This window comes from Chlorocebus sabaeus, chromosome 9 (assembly GCF_047675955.1).
Source record: "Chlorocebus sabaeus isolate Y175 chromosome 9, mChlSab1.0.hap1, whole genome shotgun sequence".
Classification (NCBI taxonomy): domain Eukaryota; kingdom Metazoa; phylum Chordata; class Mammalia; order Primates; family Cercopithecidae; genus Chlorocebus; species Chlorocebus sabaeus.
In genome coordinates this window covers 20,930,185-20,948,055 of record NC_132912.1, presented here as the reverse complement: position 1 = coordinate 20,948,055, position 17,871 = coordinate 20,930,185, and the positions used below count along the sequence as shown (strand labels likewise).

General features: G+C 37.4%; 1 protein-coding gene across 3 annotated transcripts in view; it reads left to right on the top strand.

The window, feature by feature from the left end:
• The window catches only part of NEBL (nebulette), a 380,625-nt gene that overhangs the window by 260,601 nt on the left and 102,153 nt on the right, over positions 1 to 17,871 (top strand). The window contains exons 1-4 of one of the 3 annotated variants that reach the window (XM_037983387.2): positions 583 to 1,813; positions 1,914 to 1,985; positions 8,903 to 9,007; positions 10,626 to 10,736. The exons of the other annotated variants lie outside the window; for them this stretch is intronic. Of the exons in view, the coding sequence (XP_037839315.2) occupies positions 1,733 to 1,813; positions 1,914 to 1,985; positions 8,903 to 9,007; positions 10,626 to 10,736 (369 nt within the window). The 5' untranslated portion in view covers positions 583 to 1,732. Of the gene's footprint in view, positions 1 to 582; positions 1,814 to 1,913; positions 1,986 to 8,902; positions 9,008 to 10,625; positions 10,737 to 17,871 lie in introns of those variants that run through there. 3 annotated transcript variants of the gene reach the window in all.

The following is a 17,871-nucleotide window of genomic DNA, read 5'->3' as shown; positions in this document are numbered from 1 at the left end:
CCAATAGCTCCTTCTAGAACACAACATTTTAGCAGAATAGAGCAATATTTCCCTAAGTAATAGGTCATATTTCACAGAGGAGTGTTAGTTTTCTGGGGTAGTGGGTATAATTAAAAAAAAGTGATAGGTAGATAGAAAGATAGGTAGGTAGGTAGATTAGATTAAATTGGATTAGATTTGATGAGATAGATAGGTTTTGTGTTCAGGGGAAAAGGAGGTTAAGCAAGCCTAAGTAGGTTTTTTGGTTGAAGGTCTTCTCAGAACTTCTAATGTGTCAATATGCCTTGTAGATCTCTAAGTGGCAGGGGCAGAGATTGGGGTACAGATTTCCCAAACGTATTTGTTTAAGAAACCTGCTTTTCTCCCCCAGAATCTTTTGTGGAAGTTTTGCCTCATGAAACACAATTTCAGAAATAATTTATAAATGATGACTGTGTAGAATGTTTTTCTTGTTAGGGTTTTCAGTTTAGGTAAGGCCAAGGCATTTTTTTAATAACACATTGAAAACTAGATATGATATCAAGAGAAAAAGAGTTATGCTTGGCTACTTAGAATGATGTATTATTTTTAATAAATTTGTATTTTCTGTCATCAGTATTACTATTCCTTGTAGGGTATTTTTTTATGCCCAACGCTAATATGCTATGACTTGGTAAAACTAATTTCCCCTAGGATTTAAATAACCAGATTAATAAATCGTGAGTTGTAGAGAGTCTTGGAATTGCCTGAATTGGCATTAAAATATTTGTTTTGAAAAATGTATTTTTAACCTTGGTTTTACATAACCAAGGACATATACCACATTATAAATATTGTGATGGTTTATTTTTCCAAACTTTTCTGAATGTGGGGTACCCATTGAGTAATAATGCACATCGCCAATGAATTTGTAAAAATTGACATGATGAGTAGAATTGCAGAATTCAAAGATGATGATGATTATTTTTGAAACAGTGATGTTTCTAGAATTGTTAAATTATATATCAACGTGTTAACTGCAACTTCTCATGTTTAATGATGTTTACAATTAATACAATACCATACTCGCCAGTATAAGACTAACAGTCATCATTAACTCAGAATAGATTCTTTGAAGTGGTTCAAAGGGCTTTTCATAATAAATAACTAGCCTCTAATCAGCTAATATAAAGTGGGTATTTTTTAGGATGTGAGAAGTACTGGTGTGTCTGATACAACATATAATTTGGGTTAACAAAATGAGTTTGAATGATCCAGATTCTCTACCCCAAGTCAGAAAGAAGTCCGACATTCCAGTGAAAGCTTTATTTAGACAGAGATGAGGAGTCTTTGAGATAACAGGCTTTGGACTGTGCTATCTTGAGTGTTAGAGCTGAGTAGTTTTTGTGGAATCTCTAAGTCCTTTTTATACTCTTTTATGAATGAATAGAATTAGTAAAAGATAAATAAATTTTCTCTTTTGGATTTCTTAACCAGTGGAAAAAATGTTGACTTTAAAAGTTCATAAAATCAAGTTTTGCCCAAGAATATGTTATGTCCACTTGTGAGGCCAGCCTGGTAGACCTCTGGGATCCTGTTCTGTTCACTCACACACCACTGAGATAAGCAGTGAAGTGTGGGCTAAATAGGGCTGAGGCTTGGGCAAGGTCGTTTTGAACAGAGCACTAGAGACATCAGCATCTCAAGGGCGCTGTGGTACGAAAAAGGACGCCACATGAGTAAATTTTAAAAATAAATATTTTAAAGGGTAAAAATGAGGGTCCCTGTATTTGAGGATGTAAAAGATGAAACTGAAGAAGAAACAACAGGAGAAGAAGAAAATGAAGAAGACCGGGTGAGTAAGAAAACATACTCATGACCAGCGTTTGTTCCTCTAAATTGATGATGAGAAAAATGTTCTCTTTCTTTCTTTCTTTTTTTTTTTTTTCAAATAGGTCTTCTATAAGCCTGTTATTGAAGACTTAAGCATGGAATTGGCCAGAAAATGCACGCAACTCATTAGTGATGTAAGTGGCTGGCGTACTTTCTGTCTTATTTTGCATTGCACCTGTGGTATTATTATGTTATAGAGGCATAGAGCTGTGGGGGAAACCCTGAAATCACCTTTTAAAACACAGTCACTTTCCAGATCATGGAACAAAGTCCTGAAATTTTAAGTGACTTCGCCAAGGTCACCTACACAGAGAATTTCTGCTAGAGCAAGTCTCCTCATTCTTAATCCAGAATCCTGTCCCTTATGAGGTTTGCTGTCACTCTGGCATGAAATCATAAGGCATTGAATTGCAGTATTTATTCCATTTGAGAACTCCCAAAGATTTTAAAATGAATGTAATGATGTAATTTGTCTTGGGAGGCCCTCTATCTAAATGAGTAGTCATTTTTTAACATTTTGGGGCATTCTGAAGAATCTAATGAATGGACTTGTCTTTCAGAACAGGAAAATGCATATATATATATCTATATATCTATATATCTATGCATATAACTTTTATTTACAATTCAGGATTTGTGGATGACCGAGCTGCTTGCTAAGAACCCTGATATTAGAGAACAATATTAGTGCAAGGGGCATTTTTGTTGTGACATTTTTTAGTAACTGGGATTGGTCAATATTACACTTCAAGGGAATCCCAGAATATATTGAATGATTGAACGTATAGTTTTATGTTAAATATGTAAGCTAGAATTCAAGAAGTACAAGGAAAAATGTTGCTCACCAGGAATGAGAATTTAGATGATCCTCATTAACAGTTCTAAGAGGATTGCTGGTCCAGAGGAAGGGTAACTCCTGTAGAGTCAATATGTGCCTGTGTCTTCATTTAGAGAGATGAGCACAATACTGGTTGTTTCTGTTGCTGATAATGAGCAAGATGATCAGAATGTTTTGCACGTTTGTTTTCAAAGGGAAGTCAGTCCTGGGCAGGAGGACAATGGGCTGGCATGTCCTCCAAAGTCAATCTGCCTGGGTTGACTCCACAATAACCTTGGAAAGGTTATGTAACCTGGCCGGGCTCCATCCCTCAGCTGTAACATTTATAATAAGATTAAATAATGGTAATGCATCTAAAATGCTGAATAAACTATCTGGAACATTGTGAGTACTCCATACATGTTAGCTGTTATTAACTACTCTGTCTGTTACTTACTTTTACATCCATCCAATCACAGTTTAGATATGACTGGCTGTTTCTGACAAACCAGAAGACAAGCATAAAGGATGGTGGTGGAAATCATACCCTTTCCCATATACTTGACATGTGATGTAATTACCCTTTAAATTAAGTATTTCTTTGTGCTATTACTTAATAGTCATTAGCTATTGTATGTGAAAGTTCTTTGTAAATTGCAATAATAATAAATGACAACAACAACAATAACAATATTGGCAACAGTTAAGATTTAGTGAGTACTATGTGCAGGGATTGCAGCTTGCGAGGTAGGCACTATGCTTTTTCTCATTTTTGAAGTGAAGAGATAGAGGCACAGAGAGGTTCAGTACCTTGCCTGGGTCACACAGTTAAGCAGCGGCAGTAATATTTGAACACAAAGGCCTCCCTCTTACGCTGCCAAGTTATCTCTCACTGTAGATTTCCATGAAATGTCGTTCTTTGCCTTATTATTATTACGCTACTATTAGTAGTAGTAATACTACCTACTAAAACTCTAAGTTCCTAACCTCTTCCAGCTTTGATATATTTTTATTGAAGTGCAATTGTAACTGAGCTAACTTGTATTACATAAACCATCAGGACTAAAGTGGTAACTGTAGTTAGTAGGTGATTTTGTTGGAGTTGTTTTGGGTAAGATTGTTTATCAGTGACTTTAAAACCAATGTGTTGTGGGGGTGGTGCCTTTATCATTTTGCAAAAGCTTAAAGCCATACGTTTCACACCCATGTAGGTAAAATTAAACAGATAGGCATACTTTCTGTTTATTAGAGATATTTGTTACATGGTAGAATGTACTACTTAAATATTTAGGACATTATTATTGTGGCTTCATTTATATCTGTGTTCACATTCACATTTTGCTTCCAAATAGAATTCTATACTTGCTGAGATACTTATTTAATTTTTAGATTTTTTCCTTTTCTTTTCCCCTGCCCTGCCCTGCCCTGCCCTGTCCGTCCCTTCCCTACCCTTCCCTTCCCTTCCTTTTATGACAGGGTCTCACTCTATTGCCCAGGCTGGAGTTCCGTGGTGTGACCACAGCTCACTGCAGTCTCAATCTCTTGGGCTCAAGTGATTCTCCAGCCTTCGCCTTCCAAGTAACTAGAACTACAAGTGTGTGCTACCGTGCCTGGCTAATTTTCGTTTTTTTTTTTTTTAATAGAGGTGGAGTCTCACTATGTTGCCCAGGCTGGTCTCAAACTCTTGGCTTCAAGTGATTCTCCTGCCTCGCTCTCCCAGAGCACTGGGATTACAGGTGTGAACCAGCAGGCTGGCCCTGCTTCGTTTTTATAGATGAGAGGGATAGTTTCATGGACTTCTCTTCATGGTGTGGCCTAATTATTACTCTCTGAACTTCTTCCAGCCTTCCTATGTCCTTAATAACCAAGATGTAATAATCAGAACTGTGCAGAACGGTACAGATGTGGACGGTCTAGATCATGTGTAGAGTAGGATAATGTTTTGCTTAGCTTCTAGCACCCTTTATGATGCTATGAAGAGTTTCTTAGACTTGGGAGCTGCAGAAAGCTGTTAGATTAGCTTGATGATCTGTAGACCATCAGAGCCATTTAATTCCTAATTTCTGACCTGTAGCTCCTAGCTTAGGACCCATCATCTTTAAATAATAGTTTGAATTATTTTAACCATACTAGGGCTAGATCTGTAGTTTCTAATCTGTAGTTTTCTGCCCTCTTGCCTGGCCCTTTGAAAACTTCTGAAGTTCATCTCAGTTTGCCGTTTCCCTTACCGAGACAGCTTGGAGTCAGTTGACCTGTAGACACTGCTGTATCATCCCCTTGTCAGACAATTTGTAGAAATGTTAAGCAAGCTTGGCCTAGAGATCAGCCCTAGGAGGCCTGCACTGCTTCGAATTCTCCATAGAGAGAAATGTCAGTTTTTCAGGTCAAGTGGCTTCACTTCGGGAATCAGCATAAGGCATTTTTCTTTCTTTCTGTTTCTCCCCCATCCTAGTTTCTGGTTTGCACCTGCTCTACCAACATTATGGGGTTTCCCTCTGCACAACTCACTTCCCAGTCTTGAAGAACAGCTGGTCTTCTGAGGCAGCCTCTTTTATTTTTCTGTTAATCACATAATGCTATTATTTTCTCAGATATATTCTTGCAGATATACTTTCTCTCATATTTAGTCCTGTTAGTCTAATCTAACAATATCTAATCAATTCCTTGACTAAATTAAACCTATCCACTCTCTTGAGCACTCAGAATCATGGATCTAGTAGCCTTCTGATGGGGAGTCATAAAAAAGATTGGGCAAAAGGGAATCTTTTGTATATTTCTTGTGAATTAGGCAGAAAGAGCCTTCCACAGAGCAGGTGAACCACATCTGCATGCAGCCTGTCACTCCGTGTTTAGTTCAAGGCTCTTTAGCGTGTTCATCTGCATGGCAGCAGGAAGAATATTTTCCAGGCAAATGAACGTTGTTGTGGGTAAATCCTTTCAATGCCAAAAACATTAAATTCTATGGTTACTCCTCCAGAGAAAGCTTAGATGGTATCAGAAAACCTGGGAGAGTGACCTTAGCTATGACCAGCCCAGTTAAATAATAATGGAGCCATAATTCTTTCTACCATGGTTTTTTGACTGTAACTTGTATGATTTCACTTGTGAAAAGGCTTTCCAGATACTTTCAGTTAAGAATGCTTATGAAAGTGTTCCTATTTCTCCACATCCTCTCCAGCACCTGTTGTTTCCTGACTTTTTAATGATTGTCATTCTAACTGGTGTGAGATGGTATCTCGTTGTGGTTTTGATTTGCATTTCTCTGCACACCAACATGGCACGTGTATACATATGTAACAAACCTGCACGTTGTGCACATGTGCCCTAGAACTTAAAGTATAAAAACAGAAAAAAAGAATGCTTGTGAAAGGAAAGAGCCTCAAACATCTCCATGTCTGTCATCCGATTTCAGCCTCTGGCTGATCTCATACTCATTCAAAGAAACTTGGCCAGGAGGAGGAAGCGACCCTGCACTAAATTCATCCTAACTGTAATGAAGACATTGTGGGATTCGTGGGTAAGGGCAAAAGAGAAGGTCAATGTTTGGGACGTCTTAATGATCATGAAGTCATCCATTTTGCCCTTTTTGTTTTTCAGTGTGAAAATGAGTTGGGTTGTGTATTGGTTAGGAGTGCAGATGACTGTAAAAACAGGAAAACTCTAACACAATGACTTAACAAGTAGGTTTTTGTTTCCCCAGCCGCCACATATAGAGCCTGGAGGTAGGTAGTTCAGTCTGGATACTATGGATATTATCAGTCTCCCAGGCTCCTTTCCTTCTATTCTGTCGTCATTAGTATGGTGGCTTATTCCTTGGTAATGCATCATTGCCGCTGCCTTCCCTGTGATTGAGAAAGAAAAAGGTAGAAGACAGTGTCAAAGGGTTGTGCAGCATCTCTCCCTTTATATCAGAAATGCTAGAAGCACTTCTGGGAAGATTTCCACTAAAGTCGCAGAGCTTGTGGTGTCCCCAGGCCAAACACTGAATGGCATGACCATGCCTGGTTTAGATCAGTTTGTCCTCTGGGGCTGGGGCAGGAGCCTGACTGCTCTCATTAATCCATCTGGGCTCTTTTAATAGGCGACAATGGGAGTGGCCAGTCAGTCTATCCAATAGGTGGTGTCAACCCGAGATTATAAGATGTAGACATGGTTGTAATAAAATATAGCCATCTATTCAGTGATTTTTAGGTTACCTAAGATTTATTTCATTGACCAATATAGTTCCCTTTCAGCGATCATTTCCTATTATCTTGGCATAGGAAGGCTACTAATATGTAACTATTATTTATATAAATATTCCTTAAATATTTAAAAATCTAAGATTCTTTGCTTATTGTCATTTATATTGCATAATTCATTTGAAATCACACGTGATTGTGTGTTACTTACAACAAATTGTACAATTTCTCTTGAATTGTACAATTGTAAAAGATCTTAAATTTTAAATACACCTTCAATGAAGATATACAAATATATGTATCTTTTTAATAAAGACCCAAGGAAAGAAAAAAACACAGTCCACAATTAAGACTGAACTATTTGTCTGCCTAACAGAAGAAGTAAATACCTCACCCTTATCCAGTCCTCCTGTCCTGAACATTCTGCATGTGCCAGACTTTATCAGGAGGCTGTAGCCACAAGCACATCCCACTGCAGTGAAGAATGTGAATGTGATGGGGAATAGATGGTGGCAAAAGATAAAAATAATGAGTCAAACTTAAGCCTAATGATAGGCTATTTTCTCTCACACTTAATTATATAACGGAGATACTTTTTTCTCCGTATGATCAAAATAGCCTACTATTTATCATACTGCCATTAACAGTTTAATTACTAGTAGCTGAGGAGGGTGATTTGCAGGAACCTAAAATTATGGCTAATCTCTGAGAAGAAAAAAAAGTAATTTAGTGCTCAGATAAGATAAATATGTTCTCATGTTGATTTCATGAATAAAGCAAATGTTTAATGTGGTAGGCATCTGATATCCAAGAGTCACAGCAGTGAAATATGGCAATTTGAAATAACTTCACTTAATCCGTATCTAGTTCTACCGCAGGTTAAGTAATGCCCCTCAAATCAGGTTTGCATATGGGAAAATCTCCGTGTACCATTAGTGTATAACATCAATATTATTCACGTCTTCTAAGAACCAGGTAATATATGCAATTCAACTCCACTTTTGGGTTATAATTAGGGAGAACATATAATTTATCATCTGAAACAGGAACACTTTTTCAGTCTAAGTATTTATGGTCTTGGGAGGATAAACATGACTATATTACAGAGTGATACAACTTTTAGCAAATTACCTCCATCTTCTCAAGGAGTCATCGTTTTGCCTCCCAGTTTCCAGATTGTGCGGCAATTAGTGTGACAGTGTGATTATATTTTAGGTCCTTCTCCACATTTCCTGACTTCTTTTGGGCTGAAATGTCAACCCGGGTCTTCCCCCAGCCTAACAATTCTGACCTCTCCCCAAAGGGGAAGAAAGTGAGTCATTTGACTTGTGAGTTGCAGAGAAGAGATGAGCAGGCTTGGCTAAGCCTCACTGGGCTTTCTCTTGCTGATCTCCAGCAAGAAGGCATTCTGGAATGATCTCTACCACATAGCAAACCTTCTGGGTAGGTTCAGCACTTCTCTGCGCTGGGGAGGAGGATTGGGAAACCTATGGGTGCTCACAAATTGGGAAGAATTAGTAACAGGAAGCCCACGGTGGCCACAATTTAAGCCACTTGCTCTAATCAAACATGTCTAGGTGGTAACGCTAATAGTGATCCCCATTTGATTTCTGCCTCTACTTCTTAATTGGTCACATCTGTCATGCTGACTACTTATTTTCTACCTTGAGGTAGGCAGCTATGTTTCTGTTTGGCCAAAGGCTTAAGTGTCAAGGCTTAAAAGCAACAAAACACCAGGACACTTGTAGGAGTGAGATGGCACATGCTTGCTAATTGCACTGGGCAGGCTGGGTAAACAGGACCCATCATCCGGGGTGTTGATGCTTAACTGGACCCTCGCTTATCTAAAGAATGGTCTTTCCTCACTGTGCCTCATCATCTTTGCAATCCTGTGCTGGATATCCGTTTATTTAACTTGGCTTGTTTTGAGGCCCCTTTCACATTTGAGTATTTACTTCAGTAAATGGACTTTATCGACCTAATTCTCATTCAAAAAAGGCCATTAGAATTGTTTTTCTTTTTCTTTTCTTATGTAAATCATTCTCTTTTTTAGATCCATTATAAAGAAGAGTTTAAAAAGTCCAAGGATAAGTGTACATTTGTGACTGACACTCCTATGCTAAACCATGTAAAAAATATTGGTGCTTTTATTTCTGAGGTAAGGTATCAAAAGCTTGCAAACTGGCTTGCATTTTTCTTTTTCTTTTTATATAGGTGAAAGTCTGTGCATTAAAGAGATGGAGAATATTTTCAAAAGCACTACTGAATGTTAGTAATAGCTACATAATTATCTAATGCGATGCACTGTCATTTAACTCATATAGATTGACATATTTTACTATGTATGGTTTATGTATTTTATTATACATGTCTGTATTTTGACTCTAAATCTTTCTTATGTATATACAATTCCTCTTGAAAAGGCATCTTTTTATTCACTAAGTAGAAAGCACTGCACTTTAGAAGTTCCATTATTTTGTTTCCTAATAGATATATTAGAGATAAATGATTGAATATCATTTTGGAAATAAATAAGATTTACCAGTTTTCTAAAATGTGATATCTTTGATAAATAATGTTAAATGAATTTAAACTATTTTGGAGTAGGATAAAATTCATTTCAACAGTGATACCTATTATGAAACCACAGACTGAGGAGTACGCTACATTCATTTTTCTGCTGAAAAATTTTGTAGTTTCTTTCTGAAAGCATTTGGAACTACAGTTTATGTTGCATTGTAAAGCATAATGTTAACGATGATGATTTCTGTGATGAGGCATTACTGTAGTCTGTGAATAGATCACTTAGAAGAAATACGTTTGAAAAGAAAAGGAATGAAATTGTGTTGTAAATGACTGACCTCTAGTGTTTCATAAATTATGTTGGAAAAAGATCAACTGGATGTTCTTGGGATTATTTCTGCTAACGCGAAACAATTTTGAATGAAATCAGTACATTTTATTTCATTAGGTACCAGAATCCAAAGCGTGTGGCAGCTGAAGGCTTGCACAGGATCTGTGCTCAATAAATCAATACTCAAATCTAGCTCTGAGCAGGAAGAACATCAGGAACTCGTCTGCAGATAATGGAAGAACACAGTTTGTTTGTCTTAGCTGTGTTCCGTTATCCTGTGCAGATAAATACTTGATGTTCTCCATTATTGATTATGTTTCCTGAAGGAGTTAATTGCAGAGCAAAATATTGGAAGTGAGCAATCTATTGTGTTCCCTTGAACCTTAGTTTTCCCAAGAGGAAAGAGTGTTTGTCTTTGGAGTAGTGATTGAGATGGCTTACAGACAGTGCAGGTTAGAGGTGGGTAGGCACATAAACAACCAAAAAGCACTCCACCCTCCCCCTGGAACAGGAGGAGGCTGAGAAGACCTGAATAAAAGAACGCTGTCCTTTGTCAAGTTCTAGATAGTAGATTCTAACGACCTGTATTTTCTGGAACAACTCGAATTGCTTGCTCACTCATCCAGCTTGAAACTGTCAATATACACAAATAGATTTACTTTTAGACATGTGCTTGTGTTTAAATAGAAAGACAGCCGTTATGTCCCTGCATGTCTCATTGAAAGCATTCTCTATGATAAATTGGATTTATTTCTATCTCTTCAGAATATGTTTGTCAACTCCAGTATCTAAAATTAAAATGGTGTGCAGATTTTAAAATCAATTCTGTTTTGGAAGAAAGTTTCTTCTTTTCTTCTTAAATTCACAATTTAAAAAAATGGAAGTTTATTTATTAATTTTTTTCCTGTTTTTTCCCCCCCAGGCAAAATATAAAGGCACCATTAAAGCAGATCTTTCTAATTCTCTTTATAAGCGGATGCCAGCCACGATTGACAGTGTTTTTGCAAGAGAAGTTACACAGCTCCAGAGTGCGGTGGGCTTTTTCTAAAGTGTTTCTTAATTATGTAGATAAAACATATAACTGGAAAACAGTTACTTAGCATTTTAATAAAATGTCTTCATCATGGGTGTTAAATACCAAATGAAAGTTGAAAGCAACTGGTTAATGTGCTGTCAGTAGTTGCTGTTGAAATTGCAGAAAATGGAAAGGACATGCAGGTGTATGTCAGTCACGTGCTACTGTTTTCTGAGTCCCTTTCAACACAATTTATAGAGCAAATCTTAATCTCATTTAGACAGCTTACATGGATGAAATTCTCATAGTAAATATTAAACTATTCTCTAATTTCATATATGGTCCCTCAGTAGAGAATATTTGAATAGCTTGCTAAAAGCCACATAAAGAGATAATGGGGCTGGACACTCTAGCTCAGGCCTATAATCCCAGTACTTCAGGAGGCCAAGGTGGGTAGATTGCTTGAGCTCAGGAGTTCAAGACAAGCCTGGGCAACATGGCAAAAGCTGGTCTCTGCCAAAAATACAGAAATTAGCCATGCATTGGCATATACCTGTGGTGCCAGCTACTCAGGAGGCTGAGGTGGGAGGATTGCTTGAGCCTGGGAAGTTGAGGCTGCAGTGAACCAAGATCATGCCACTGCAGTCCAGCTACAGCAACAGAGTGAGACTCTGTCTCAAAAAAAAAAAAAAAAAAGATAATGGTTACATTCAGTATCTACAGATCTGCTTCATCAATTAAACAAGTGGTTCTTGAATTTCCTTTTCTGTGGATTGTGTTTTTCCTTTAGGATATCTCAGGCTACCAAAAAGAGCCCCTATCAGGTGGAAGTTACAATTTGTTGATTGCCAGTTGCAGAGGAACTTAAGAATTGTCATCATGTAAACTCATTTTGAATCCAGAAGGGTTTAAGAGTAATTTTCTCTTTGTAGCATATCAACACATAAGGCATTCTTAATCTATTGCATTTCCTAAAACAGAATTTCTAAATGGAATGTTTCACCTCTTTCTGGTTCATCTTAATGTTGTGTTTTCTTCACGAACAATCAAATTTGGGGATGTTATTTTGTTAATCTCTTCTTTAGCTCTCTCAGCTACACAAGAGCAGGGACCTCATCTGTCTTGTTCCTTGCTCTGGTCTCGGAAGAGTTCCTAGCACACAGAGAGTGCTCAGTAAATACTCGTAACATGGATTTTGTGGAATTTTAAAATTATCTTTCCAAGGATATGCTTCCTTTTACATAGTTTGTATTCTTCATTTCACATATTAGGTTAATAATAGTAAACACACAGAAGTTGTTCGATGCATTTCACGTGTATTTATGCTAGTCAGTCCTCACAACAACCCAATGAGGTGTCCCCAGTTTAGAGTTGTGGAGACTGAAGCACAGAGAGGTTAAGTCAGTTGGCCAAAGTGGCACAGCCAGTAAATGGCAGCACGGGTACATGAATATGGGCAGTCTGGCCCCAGAGTCTAGGTTTTTAACCACACACTATGCTATATTTTTCCTACCATTTCCAACCCTCTTTTTCTTATTAAGTAAGTTTATTTCTTTCCCCAGAATTTCCCCAGAATCTCTCTTTTTCTTTAGATGGAGTCTTGCTTGCTCACCCAGGCTGGAGTGCAATGGCTTGATCTCAGCTCACTGCAACCTCTGCCTCCTGGGTTCAAGTTATTCTCATGCCTCAGCCTTCTGAGTAGCTGGCATTACAGGCGCACACTACCACACCTAGCTAATTTTTTTTTTTTTTTTTTTTTTTTTTTTTTTTTTTTTTTTTTTTTTTTAGTAGAGACAGGGTCTCGCCATGTTGGCCAGGCTGGTCTCGAACTCCTGACCTCAGGCGATCTGCCAACCTCAGCCTCCCAAAGTGCAGGGGTTACAGGTGTGAGCCACTGTGCCGCACCTTTCCCCAGAATCTTTTTATTTTTAAGTAGAGATACCTAGATAATCTTAAAAATTTTTTTTTGTTTTAAGTTCTGGGGTACCTGTGCAGCATGTGCAGATTTGTTACATAGGTAAATATGTGCCATGGTGATTTGCTGCACCTGTTTAATATCAACCCATCCCCTAGGTATTAAGCACAGCATGCATTGGCTATTTTTAAGTAGTCTGAAAATACATTACTCTTGAAAAGTGCTGAGCATAGTTATTCTTTGCAGAACACCTTTAAGTATTTCACTATTACAAATTTAAATGTCCACTGTGTACCTGACTTGGCAGTAAACTAATCTCAGTTATGCAACATGCAGCTTAAAATATATGATGTCAAGGTTCTGCATGGGTGACTGTGACTAATATGCCCTTTATTTTTCCTGCCAATATCTGGCCACCTAAGCACTTGCTGATAATGTGGGTTACTTTAAAAAGCAGATAATTACAACCCAACACTTGATATGTGACAAGCAACAATTAAACAATAAAGAAAGAAAAGGGAAACAATCTATTATTGCTTTTATACCTCCTTAGGAAGGTAACTTTTCTGATATTTGCATCCTCATTTCTTTGGAAGCACACAATAGCTCTCAACTTCTTATAGCATAAATAGGTCTATAATACACAAATCCCTGCCACATAAAACTTAACATGAAAAATAATCCAGGTTGTATATTTTGGAATCTATCATTTGTCAGAATAGGTTCCCACTGACATTGTTAACATGTTATCCTATACTAAAATAGACACCACTGGGAAAGATACATATGCACTCACTTTCTAGCATTGCTTTCCATTGTTGTCATTAGTCACTGAACTTGTTAATAAAGAAAAACCTGGATTCTGAATAAGGTAGCTATTTCAAAGATTTATGCAACTGTCATAACATTTCTTTAGATTTGCGTACATCAATGTTATTATTGTTAAAATTGTGATTCTTAGAGTTTACCTAATAACAAGAGGGGCAAGAAAGTAGAACTATTTGACAGTATCTGTGATAATTAAACAACTAAACATTTACTGTGTCCAAATAGTATCAGATTTGTGATATCCTAAATTGGAGTATTGGATGAATTCAGAAATTTAATGACATTCTGGGTTCTAATGAAAAGTCTCTTCAACTTTTGACAAATTATTAGAACAAACTATTATCTTAAAGTCAATTTGCAAACACTCTCAGATGCTTAAATTCAAACTAGAATGATAAGGTAAAGTTAGCTAGATGAACACTTACAGAAAATGCCTGAAAGGAAGAAATGCCAGAAAGAGAGAGAAGTGTAGAGTTTTTAGAAGGCCATTTTATTAGCTATCCCCTGTTAACAATTTTATAAGCACAGATTACAAAGAAAGCTTCTGAAAATGAAATGGGCCATGCCGTGAGGTGGCGAGATCCTTCTCATCAGGGCTGTTTCAGGCACAAAGGCTAAATAATGCCATATCATAGAAGCAGTTCAGGCTACTCAGGCATTGGAACTGCAGCTTAATAAGAGTCTATGTGTCATCCGCAGTGGTCGCAGGATTCTGTTTCAGAAGTCCAGAGGTGTCTATGCTATGGGAATAAAAGCTTATTTACCTGTGTCACATAAAATGTAATGTAAGTTATGTTATTGTTCTGATCGTCTTTGTAGCATCCTATGCTATGTTGTTAGAAGTAACCATCAAGTAGAGTTAAGGAGCCAAATAAATCATACTTTTCAGAGGCAAAGCCATTATTTTAATTTTCATTCTTGACCTCCTTGGCCGGTAAACTTTAATTTAGAGATCTATGAATTTTCTGAAAGCGAGAGCAGGGAGAAGCTTCAGGGCATCTGTGAAACCCCCAATTTCAATGCCAAATTTGGCCAGGTGCTGTGGCTCATGCCTCTAATCCCAGAACTTTGGAAGGCTGAGGTGGGCAGATCTCTTGAGCCCAGGAGTTCAAGACCAGCCTGGGCAGCATAGTGAGACTCCATCTCTAAAATAAATGAATAAATAAGTAAATGCCAAAAAATTCTGTAAGTTAAACATAAATGTACATTTTATCTGTATACATATGAAATATAAAATATGCTGTAAGATCAAAAATGTAAAATAAATGTATTTATCACTTATATAAACATAAAGTGTGTATGACTATTGCAAGTGGACTCCTGTCTCCAGGTTCCTAATAACATGGCAATCTTAGTTCTCAAAATATGAAGAAAACAGCATTAATCTAGGGAAATGTGTCTTTATAGCAGCATAATTTATAATCCTTTGGGTATATACCCAGTAATGGGATGGCTGGGTCATATGGCACATCTAGTTCTAGATCCTTGAGGAATCGCCATACTGTTTTCCATAATGGTTGAACTAGTTTTCAATCCCACCAACAGTGTAAAAGTGTTCCTATTTCTCCACATCCTCTCCAGCACCTGTTGTTTCCTGACTTTTGAATGATTGCCATTCTAACTGGTGTGAGATGGTATCTCATTGTGGTTTTGATTTGCATTTCTCTGATGGCCAGTGATGATGAGCATTTTTTCATGTGTCTGTTGGCTGTATGAATGTCTTCTTTTGAGAACTGTCTGTTCATATCCTTTGCCCACTTTTTGATGGGGTTGTTTGTTTTTTTCTTGTAAATTTGTTTGAGTTCTTTGTAGGTTCTGGATATTAGCCCTTTGTCAGATGAGTAGATTGCAAAAATTTTCTCCCATTCTGTAGGTTGCCTGTTCACTCTGATGGTAGTTTCTTTTGCTGTGCAGAAGCTCTTTAGTTTAATGAGATCCCATTTGTCAATTTTGGCTTTTGCTGCCGTTGCTTTTGGTGTTTTAGACATGAAGTCTTTGCCCATGCCTATGTCCTGAATGGTACTACCTAGGTTTTCCTCTAGGATGTTTATGGTATTAGGTCTAACATTTAAGTCTCTAATCCATCTTGAATTAATTTTCGTATAAGGAGTAAGGAAAGGATCCAGTTTCAGCTTTCTACTTATGGCTAGCCAATTTTCCCAGCACCATTTATTAAATAGGGAATCCTTTCCCCATTTCTTGTTTCTCTCAGGTTTGTCAAAGATCAGATGGCTGTAGATGTGTGGTATTATTTCTGAGGACACTGTTCTGTTCCATTGGTCTATATCTCTGTTTTGGTACCAGTACCATGCTGTTTTGGTTACTGTAGCCTTGTAGTATAGTTTGAAGTCAGGTAGCGTGATGCCTCCAGCTTCTGGAAACCATCATTCTTAGCAAACTATCACAAGAACAGAAAACCAAACACCGCATGTTCTCACTCATAGGTGGGAACTGAACAATGAGATCACTTGGACTCGGGAAGGGGAACATCACACACCGGGGCCTATCATGGGGAGGGGGGAGGGGAGAGGGATTGCATTGGGAGTTATACCTGATGTAAATGACGAGTTGATGGGTGCAGCACACCAACATGGCACAAGTATACATATGTAACAAACCTGCATGTTGTGCACATGTACCCTACAACTTAAAGTATAATAATAATAAATAAATTAAAAAAAAAAATCTAGGGAAATGCCATACAATAATGACAAATTCTAAGAAATCAAATTTATCAGCAAATTTATTGGCTTGACACAATTTTCCATTAGCTATTTTAAGGAAGAAAATTAATAAGATAAATTAAAGTTCAGCTCCCTCCAATTTGATGTAATCTTAATTCTAAAGTGGTACTTAGTAGCGGCTATAAATGAAATGATGATTTTAATGCTGCAAGTAGGAAATTACATAGCCTTTTTAAGAAAGAGTGCTTTTTAAAATTGTGCTTGATGACTCATCATTTCTATGATAACCCACAAAATGATCAGCTGCATTGTGTTACATTTATATAGTCACAAATATATGATAGTAGGTCTGAAGTACAAAATAAACCAGGCAACCATGAAAAAGGAAATAGGCATATACTACTTCTTTTCATTTAAGACGAAGGAGCAAATCTCATAGAAGTTTTTCCTTGGCTTTATAGACTTGGGTACCCATTAAACTCCTCCTTCCCCTACCTCTGAGTTATGACACGGAATGTAATAGAACTGAGATAATGGACTTTCTCCACCTGAATGGAGGTTTTTAAAGGGTTCCCTGCTTAACATAATTAATTGGTGAAAATGTAAAGATGCATTCTCCAGAGGGAGATATCTTGATGGAGTATATTGATGGACAGACTCTAACAAGATGAATTATCCCTGGAACAATGTGAGGTGCTGCTTCTGAGTCCCGGTATCCAACCAAATCCATAGGATTTGAGGCAGAAACATGGCTGGGCGAGACTCAATAAGACTTAAAGTTATCAGTTGACAGAAGTCTCAGCATAGCTATCAAAAGAAAAACGTTGTGATCTATGGATATGTTAATAACGTTTAGCACAGGGGAGGTAATAACCTGGATTAAATCTAACAGTTCTAATTAAGATTGGTCCGACCATTGTGAGCACCTTAAGAAAGAGATTGATAAATTGGGATTTGGGCTGAAGAAGAGCATGTAAGGCGTTCAGGAGTACAGCACTTTAATCCATACTGTGAGTCTGGAGGAACAGAAGTCATTGCCGACTGTCTTCCCACATTGGAAGCTCTGTCTCATGAACTAGGCTCTTTTCATATGGCCACATAGATGCAGCTAGGGGGAGATAGACTGGGGTTTCAGTAAAGAAAGAACTTTTAACCTGAGCTTTCAAAATTTAGAGACTGTGGTGGCCCAGGTTGAGTTCTCTTTCAGTGGAAGTTTTTGAAAAACCAGATGGGGGTCTGTCCAGAGAGGGGATTTAAACATTGATAGTTATACCAGAAGACATTCTTTTTGGATGACGAGATTCAATGATTTTAGTTGTAAAAATCAGGCTTATAATGATCACATTAATCCTTTAAATAGGTTTATTATCCAAGTTGAATGGGTGGTTAATACTGTTTATAAAAGCCAATGAAGGGTTTAAGCTCACAAGAATGTTTAGTAAACTCATTTATTCATCTGTTCACTAAACATTTATTGCATTTCTACTCTGTCATTCACTATGATAGGCACAGGATAAAAAGATGTGTGAGATAGGCATGCACTCAAGGAGCTCATATTGGTAAAAACTTTCTCCTTAAGTTTAATTTTATATATTATTTGCATTGAAAACTAGATCTTGTTTTGTTGTTAGTAAAGCCTATTCTAGTTTTTCTTTTTCTTTCTCTTTCTCCTTTCCTTTCATTTCCTTTAGTTTCCACTTCTCTTTTCTCCTTCTTTCCTTTTTTC